Here is a 10,075-nt window from a genome sequence, read left to right as displayed (position 1 = left end):
TAACAAATTCACACACATATAAAAGAATACAAGAGGAACCAAGGTTACTTAGGTCAGCAGTGGTGAAGTACATAAAGGAACAATGGAACTACAAGGATGAGCCAATCATGGTAGCTGTAGATTAAAAAGGGAAGGTCACAAATTACAATGCTCTTGATATGATCAACATTTGGGGTGCACAAGCATACCCCTCTTCGGCTTCAAAAGAGGAAGAGCTATGGCAAGACCAGAATTTGACAATGCAACTTTTGCAATCACTCATACTTTGTTTCCTCTAGAGAAAATGAAAGACCAAGTGAAGGAACTGTAATGTGTCAAGAGTGCAAGCGACCCATGAAAAATTTTGTGGTGTACCAACCATGAATAGGATAGACACAATAGTTGAGTTGAATTGTTTTTGTTACCATTACCACCAACTTTGTCTCTTATTTTGAGTGTCAATCATTTAAATCCTAGTCCTAACTTAGAAAGCTTGAAGGAATTTCCTATAATCATTTAGTGATATAAAGATATAAAGATATAAAGAAACTTGTGTTTAGTACAGTAAAATCAACTATATTTTACTCACTTGCTTTCCCTTATACAAGTAGAATTTAAAATAGTTTTCATATTTTCATATGGACTCAAATTGAGAAGGTGGGATGACAACATTTTGTTAAAGGAAGAGGTAGAATAGAAGCCTCTTGTATAAGCAAAAAAGAAGCAACACTCTTAAGAGGGAAAAAGTAAAACCATGTTCAGGCTTATTACAAATCAGAATGAATCAAAACTGCCACAACTCTTGAACCAAATTGATTCAAAACACAAAAGGCAATATAAATTATGTCACAAGAACTAGAGATTAAGTCCAAACAACTTGAAGATGTACAAACGCATAGGGATAAACAGGATCAGGCATTATCGAAGGAAATTCAATTGCTCATAATTTAAATTAGAAAGCTTATGGCAGAGGAGCATCATTTGTCTAAAACTGACCAAAAATAGAAGATGACTACGATGTTAATGCAACAGAACATCACCACAACCACTCCCTTACAAGTACACTACATAGTAAATGAACCTACATCCTTCTCTTTCTGTTTATGCTTTTCTTAACTAAACCCTATTAGCTTCTAGAGTTATAGAAAATTACTAACATAGTGAAAGTGTAAGTTTCTAAGTCTGGGTGATAACACATTAATGTATTCAACCAAATACATTATCAAACTCAAGCATCCCACTAAAAATATAACAGGATTAGACACCCCAATACAAGTAAAAACACAATAACAAGTGCAAACAAAACACTAGCGGAAGTTAAAATAATGGCAACCAAAAGCAAAACTTACCAAGACACAGTAGAGACAGCAGACACGAGAAGAGGAGCAAAAAGTGCTTTGGTGTCAATGGCTGCAAGGAAAGCAACGTCAACAGACACAACAGACACAGTAGACATAAAGCAAGAAAACTTACCAAAGCACGACCAGGGTGGCTTTGCGAGACTCCGCGTGGTGGGTCAAGGACAATGGCAGTGCAGAGGGTGGCTTTGCAAGGTGGGTCAAGAGCAATGGCAGTGACGAGGGTAAGTTTGCGAGAATGAGTGCGGCCAGTGATGAGGGTAAGTTTGTGAGAATGTGCGCGGGCAATGAAAAGGGTCTGTAGTTTAATTTTAGTAAAAACACATTGGTTTTCTAAAAAAAACGATGTCACCTACCTCATGTTAACATTGGTTTTTTGAAAAACCGATGTTAACATATTCTCGTTAACATCGATTTTGTCAAAATCGATATTAACATGACCTAGGTAAACATCGGTTTTGTCAAAACCGATGTAAACGAGACTATGTTAACATCGATTTTTCAAAAAACCGATGTTAATGAGACTATGTTAACATCAGTTTTGACAAAACCGATGTTAATAAACTCATCTTATTTACAAGTATATCACCGCATTTGTGTTAACATCGATTTTGTCCAAAACCGATGTTAACTTGCCGATGTTAAATGTATATTTTTTACTAGTGACAAGGTTTGCTACTATAAGCTCAACCCACAACCATGGAAAATGTTAATCTTGGGCAAGCCCTCCTTCCTTGCTCCAAAATGGGAGCAATTGTAAACCATGTCCTTTGACATCTATTGGACTATCTAAGAACTTTTCTGGTCGAAACTCTTCATATTGGTCCCAATTCGAAGGATCTCTTGCAATTGCCCAAGCATTAACCATACTTGTGTGCCAGCTGCAATGTCATAGCCCATCACCTTAGTATTTTGCATGGATTCCCTTGGAGCCAATATGGTAACTGGGGGATGTAATCGAAAAGTTTCTTTAATCACTGCCATCAAGTAATGCATGTTAATCAAATCTTCTTCGGATATGTGGTGTTTACCTCTAACTACATTTCTGACCTCACCTTGTAGCTTATGCATCACAATTGGGTGCCTCAAGATTTCTGTCATTATCCACTCTAGAATTGTGGAGGTAGTTTCAGTACCTGCACCAAACATATCCTGAAAGAAATACCCATCATATGTCAATTTCATTATCTACGTATACCTTGGAATTGATTCCAAGAAAGAAAATAAACTAAACATGTATCAACAACTAATATGCGACCTAACTTTTGCTTAGGAAATTAGTGTAAAAACCTACTAGATACATGGAATATCAAAAAACACATATAGCTTTTGTAAAACAACTGAACTAGAGAAATGTTAATTAGGAACTTATATACTATTTAACTCTTTGCAATAGACTCTACCATGAAGTGAAATTCACGTAAAATTTATTAAGCAAGAAATAAGACATAATCAAACTCACATTATTCACTGAAGCTTAAATGAATTTCACCCAAAAAGTAAAAAGTATGCTGGAAAGAGTATATTAAAGATATTATTGCTAATACTGTATCAATGTTGGAGATACAAAATTATTGAGTAAACATTCACTTTAATTCTTAAGATTTGTATACGTGAGTCACCTTATATTAACTTGACCAAACCATTACTTTAGTCGCCTTGGTTTATTACAACGTTAAATGATAATATAACAATCACGTCGTCATCTTATGATTTTTCACATCATCAAAATTTTATTTTTTTTTATAAATTATATTTTAAATTTTTTATCTATTCAAACTTGTTAATGACGTCAGACAAGTTGATAAAAAAATTAAAAATACTGTATATAATAAAAATTATTCATACATGCTTTAGCAAAATTTTTAATGATGTGACAAGTCAGTAACAATTATGCTATGAACAAATGTTATTTGATAAAAGAAACTAAACATACGAAAAGAGTATGACCAAAAATGCTAAAACAACTATTTAGATAGTACGAACAAAATTTTTGAAAAATTTAAGGAGAAAAAATATATTAAACCCTAAAGATTTTATATTTTTATGATGAGATAGAAACTAGAGCAGTTGGCTATAAGAATATTAATATGCACGACCACACATACTAATCTTGCGTACGTAGAAGGATCAAAGCCTTTATGGTTGTTTTATCAATCTCAAATCCCATGGCATTTGTCTTTTGGATCCTCAACAAAATGTCAACCAAATCATTCTGGTCATCCTCATTAGCATCATCATGGCCTCCCTTACTAACATGTTCATCAACAACTTCATCAAAGAATTCATCAACCTGTTTAACCGCTCTCTCTGCCCTACCATACATCCCGTTAACTCTTCCCAACCAATCAAGCCAAGGTATATAGTCTCCCAAAAGCGGAGTACCCATCAGCTCCACCATCTCGTTGATCTGCGTGCAAAGCTTACTCCCTCCTTCTCCACTGTATCTCCTTCCTAGAGCAGCTCTACACACTATATCATTGGCCACTGTACAAAATAAACCACTAAAATCCACAGGCATCAAGGAAGAACAACACTGCCTAATCTTTCCCATCATTATGGAGATTTCCTCGTCTCAATGCACCAAAAGATTGAACCTTTTTGGCACTGAGAAGAAGATGCAAGACAAGGATACTCCTCGTCTGCCTCCAGTAGTTGCCGTATGCAGCAGATGCCACGTCTTCGGAACCGTACAAGAGGATATCAAACATCTTACGATGTGGTTTGTTGGAGAAAACGGGGTCATGTGTTTTCAAAACTTCACGAGCTGCCTCAGTTGTAGAGACAACAAGAACTGGCACCTTTCCCAAGTGAAGTAGCATTAAGGGCTTTTTTATCTGAGTATGAATACCAAATGGTAATAATTTTTTGTAATGATTTAAAATCAAGAAAAAAAAAATTGCCCCCATTTGCTAAAAAAGCCAGCATTAAGGGGCCATAGGTTTGAGCTAAGGATTGGAGAGAGCCATGAATATAAGTACCAAGTTGATGGAGGTTTCCTATTATTGGAAGCTTTGGAGGAGATGGTGGTGATGGTGAGGTTTTGCTGGAATTATTATTATTCCATTTGGATAAAACAAAGAGGATGATGAAGGTAATTACAACTGGGAGGAAGAACTTGGCTCATCCTCACACAACTCGTATGCAACACTAGAAAGCATAAGTTTTTAATATACGATGAATGATTACTCTAAATAAAACTGTTATATTTTCTAGAGAAAAAAATACTTTTTTTTTGCTGTATGAAAAAAAGACACTTCATTCCTGTTTATATCTTTTTAAAAAAATAATATTTTTAAAGTATATTCATATTTTATTTTTCAAAAAAAAATTAATTATAGGTGAATCCTCTTTACGTAATATATTTTCAATAAAAAAATATTTTTTAAATATACATAAGAAAATGATCTATTAAATATATTTTCATCGTAAATTACTAATGTGATAAATAAAATATTTTTTTTAATTATTAGTCCATATACATTGCATAAATACTACTTTACATGTGCAATATATTCTAGTTTTATACTGGAGGAGATTTAAGTATTAGATTGAAATACAGTTTTTCTTACAAAAAAAAAAAAACATGTTCTTAAAGTGATCGATGACAAAAATGTTTAATGCAAAATATAAAAAAAGAAAATAAGACAAAAAGAATTTGACAAAATAAAAAAAACATGTGGATGAAAATACAAAATATATAAAATAATTTGTGATACTATATTGAAGATCTTTGTATTGAATAACTTTCCAACACTTTTTTTGGTCCTTTGTACATTTTCCTCTCATACTCCTTTAACCCCATGGATGACATTACAAGTCCAATAAAATCTATATACTATTCAAATATTTATCTTGTATTCTTAAACTTTAATCCTAAGACAAAATAACCTGACTCATTTTATATGTTTGATTAAGTACACTCATGTCCAAGTTCATCAAGATAAATATTGGGACATATAGTCTTCTGTACGTACCTCAATGAGTAGTTTGTGTCATGCTCATTACTTAAAGGGATCATTCAAGAAATCTAGAATGGGATAAATCGTATGTAATCTTGGAATCATATTGCCTCGAGTATAAAACTTGGACAAATCTCTTTCATATTTGTTTCAAAAAAAGTATGTTTTAACATTGTTGTATCTAGGTTGATTTTACGAAAAATTAATATAGAAAAATAAGTAATAACATTTTTTAAATTAAGTCTAACTTTTTTAACATGATTTTATAAAAATTCTGTTTGATAGAAGGTGTTAATGATTTTCATAAATTTGTCTTTGATTTGAAGGTTACCATAATGGTTTTTGAAAAAATTATTTTTATTTTAAACTAACAATGACGACTTTATAAAAATCGTCTTTTAAGTTTATTACTAAATTAAATTTTCAGTCACGAACCCTCCCTCTTGTGTCCTTCACTTTGTCATGACCTCACTCTAGTCCCACCATGACAGAGCTTCCATCTATTGCTTCTAACTTTTGTTGTTCGATGAAGCTCCTCCCGAAAACTCTAAAAACGATGAGAAGATCTTCAAGACCAAGTGCGTTTAGTGCCACACCATCGACAAAGGTGCCAGTCACAAAGTGTCTAGCGTCACTCATCATCTTCGATTCCACCTTTTCTTGCCCTAATTAACTCTCATATCTACTATTTCAATGTTACTTTTACTTACGTACATCAGCTTTTTCTTAAATTTCAACACTTCATGCTCTCAGGTTTATGATGGCTCTTGTGGAAAATTGGTGCGAGATTTCAAGCATCTCAATCTCGATTATTAGCACAACAAACAACGAATTATAATATAGGATAACTATCCTATCATATTTGCTTCTATCCCAACCACCAAACAAACTCTAAATGCTAAATTGTGACAATGATTTTGCTCTGTCACCTTGACATTTCCATAATAATTAATGAGTCAGCCATTGATGCAAGAAGTGATGACATCAATAATTAATGATCATATTGCCCCCAAATAGCATATATATATATATATATATATATATATATATATATATATATATATTCATCAGAATATTGATTTATCAGAATTCTTCACTAATATATTTTGGTGGAACATTCTCACTATAATAATGCATTAATGAATTTCGGAAACCTTTACAAGTTGCCATGGTTGTTGTTCGCATGGTAGAATATTGTCCTCATTCAACTTTAAAGACAACATAATTGGAAAAATATTGAAGTGATCGAGCGTTGCACAAACGAGTTTCAAGCGTCTCTTGAAGATCAATCTAGCACTAATGATACAATGAAAGGTAGGGTTGATCATAAAGAAAAATTTAAGTTGACAACACTTTGATAAGTGAAATTATAAAAATCTCTTGATTAAATACTGGATAGATATGTCTTACATAGAAAGTAGCTAGAAGAGTACAATTGAATGATAGCTACAAAACTGAATAACCATAACTAAATAGACCAATCAATACATTTATCAAACAATCATTATAATTAAAAATAGATTACTATGAAAGCACCATCGGCCATAGATGATTTTGATAATACATTATATATTGAGATTATAGTCCCATATTTACCTTCCAACTTATTATTTTTATCATTTAATTATTCACTTCATATTTATGTAGCTAGGAATAGATGAAACTGCCACAAGAGGGAATTTTCTATGACTGGTTACCCCAGTAGTTTCAGTCATGTCCATTGTCTGCTCTCCCACCACTCCACTAGGTATTTCCCAATTAAATTTGTGAACAAGGTTTGCTAGTAACTTCTCAATCATAGCCATGGAAAACATTAATCCTGGGCAACTCCTCCTTCCTGCTCCAAATGGGATCAGTTGAAAATCATGTCCTTTAACATCTATTGAACTATTTAAGAACCTTTCGGGCTGAAAATCTTCAGGTTGGTCCCAATATGAAGGATCTCTTGCAATTGCCCAAGCATTAACCAATATTTGTGTGCCAGTTCCAATATCATAGCCCATCACTTTGGTATCTTGCATGGATTCCCTTGGAAGCAATAAAGGAGCTGGGGGGTGTAAACGGAAAGTTTCTTTAATCACTGCCTTCAAGTAATGCATGCTACTCAAATCCTCCTCAGTTATGGGAGTTCTATCACCAACCACATTCCTTACCTCAGCTTGTAGCTTCTGCATCACAATTGGGTGCCTTAAGAGTTCTGTCACCACCCACCCTAAGATTGAGGTGGTAGTTTCAGTCCCTGCAGCAAACATATCCTGAAAGAAATTCCTATTAATTGTTAATTTCGTTTTCTACCTTTTAATTCCAAGAAAGAAGATAAACTCAACATGTATCCAAATTTTGCATAACTAGCAAGCATATGACCTAATTTTTTGTCGAAGAATCATATACTACAAGAGAATTAAAAGTCAAGCATAATTTTTGTACAATAATTGGACTAAAAAGAAAGGCTAGTAGATAACATATTCTTTTAAGTTTTAACTCTTTATAATACTCTACCATGCATGAAGGGTGGAATTCATGTAAGCCTTGTTAAATAAAAATTAGGACTTAATAAAACTCTCGCATTACTCAATGAACCCCAACTCCCCAGGTGAATTTAAAATTTGTTGCTAATTAACATTGCACCAATGTTGAAGATACAAAATTAATTAGTAAACCACCACTTTCTTAAGATTGTAAACGCCAGTCACCTTATCTTAACTTTACAAAGCCATTACTTTATATATGAGTCCCTGATTTATAAAATGCCATTTACTTTTAGTAGGATGAAAAGTAAATTATGTTTTAATCAGAAAAGTAAAGATTCTATGAAGTTAAAAACAAAGAGTATATATACTACATAGTTGGCGATTAGAATATTAGATTTAGGAACCAATTAATGCAGGATCAGACATGAGACAAGAACTAATCTTAATTATATACGTACCAGGATCAAAGCCTTTATGGTTGTTCTATCAATCTCAAATCCTACTGCGTTTGTCCTTTGGATCGACAACAAAATGTCCACAAAATCATTTTGGGCTTCACCATCAACATCATCATCATGGTCTCTCTTATTAACATGCTCATCAACAACTTCATCAAAAAACGCATCAAGCTGTTTAAACGCCCTCTCAGCCCTACCACATATCCCATTAACTCTTCCCAACCATTCAAGCCAAGGTATAAAGTCCCCTATAACTGAAGCTCCCAGTAGCTCCATCATCTCACTCATTGGCTCACGAAGGTTACTTCCTCCTTCTCCACTGCATCTCCTTCCAAGAGCAACTCTACACACTATGTCATTGCTGAGTGTAGAAAATAAATCAGTTAAATTCACAGGCATCAAGCAAGAACAACACTGCCTAATCTTCTCCATCATTATGGAGATTTCTTCTTCTCTCACTGCATCAAAAGATTGAACCTTTTTGGCACTGAGAAGATGCAAGACACATATACTCCTTATCTGCCTCCAATAGTTGCCATATGGAGAAGATGCCACATCTTTGGAACCATACAAGAGGATATCAAACATCTTACGATGTGGTCTGTTGGAGAAAACGAGGTCATGTGTTTTCATAACCTCACGTGCAGCCTCAGCAGTTGAGACAACAAGAACTGGCACTTTTCCAAAGTGAAGTAGCATCAAAGGACCATAGGTTTGAGCTAAGGATTGGAGAGTGCGGTGTGTGAGTGTGCCAAGTTGATGGAGGTTTCCTATTATAGGAAGCTTTGGAGGAGATGGTGGTGTGGTTTTGTTGGGTATTGCAGTGTTGGAGTTATTATTCCATTTGGATAAAAGATTGTGGACAGAACACAAAACAAAGAAGGTGAAAGCAACCATTAATGGGAGGAAGAACCAGGATGAAGAGTTTTCAAGAGAGGTTAACATTGGGTTTTAGTTGTAGTGTGTAGTATCTTTTCCTTAATGCGGTGCTTAAATATCAATACAGATTAAGATATTTATAAGCGTTGGAAGTCATTGCCTGCTACGTGTGTTTGTGAAGAATATGTTTACGTTTCATGATTTTACACACGAGCTACGCGTGCAACACTTTTTTGAAGGAAAATTATTGAATGATATAGATATTTTATTATTTTAATAACTTTTCTACCATTTCTTATTTATTAGTAATATTTTTTATAACATCATAAACTCTCTTATACTTATATTTTTCTTTTTATTTTTCCATTTTTTAGGTGTCGAATATCATATTGACTGTTCACATAATATTTTTCAAAAATTATTTATGGACACTTATTGTGCTACTAGACATCTATTGAGAAAGAGATAAAAGAGAGGAAAAAATATAGATATTATAAATGATATGATATGATAAGAAAAAGATAGGAAAAAAAATTTAAAAAAAATGTTGATGGAATATTTATAAAAAGTGAGTGTCCAAATATTCATACTCTCCTTTTAATTTTTGAATAATAATAATAATAATAATAATAATAATAATAATAATAATAATAATAATAATAATAATATATTTAAACACCTAAAATACTAGTTGATGTCTAGAGAGCAATAAAAAAAGATTAAAAAATATATATGTGATAAATGGTATAATGTGATAAGAAAATAAATATAAAAAAATGAAAAATATCAAAAAGATGTTCAAATAATAGGATGTACAAATATCATGACTCATATGATACAAGAATATAAAAAAATATACAAAAATATTCATATAATAGAACTTGATATCTTATTTAAGCAAAATCATATATATATATATATATAGTTATACTATTTAAGTGAAATATTAATTCGTTTATAGCATTATC

At 32.8% G+C, this 10,075-nt stretch overlaps 1 protein-coding gene across 1 annotated transcript; it reads right to left on the bottom strand.

Moving 5' to 3' along the window:
• Positions 1 to 6,652: 6,652 nt before the first annotated feature.
• On the bottom strand, positions 6,653 to 9,298 carry LOC100810154 (cytochrome P450 736A117). Its single transcript, XM_014762172.3, has 2 exons — positions 8,229 to 9,298; positions 6,653 to 7,554 (listed from the first exon to the last, which is right to left on the bottom strand). Exons 1-2 carry the CDS (start codon positions 9,171 to 9,173, stop codon positions 6,928 to 6,930), a joined length of 1,572 nt encoding a protein of 523 aa, XP_014617658.1. The 5' UTR covers positions 9,174 to 9,298; the 3' UTR covers positions 6,653 to 6,927.
• Positions 9,299 to 10,075: the final 777 nt, after the last annotated feature.

This window comes from Glycine max, chromosome 9, assembly GCF_000004515.6.
Source record: "Glycine max cultivar Williams 82 chromosome 9, Glycine_max_v4.0, whole genome shotgun sequence".
In the NCBI taxonomy this organism is placed as follows: domain Eukaryota; kingdom Viridiplantae; phylum Streptophyta; class Magnoliopsida; order Fabales; family Fabaceae; genus Glycine; species Glycine max.
Note: the sequence above shows the minus strand (reverse complement) of the source record. Positions and strands in the feature narration are given on the sequence as shown.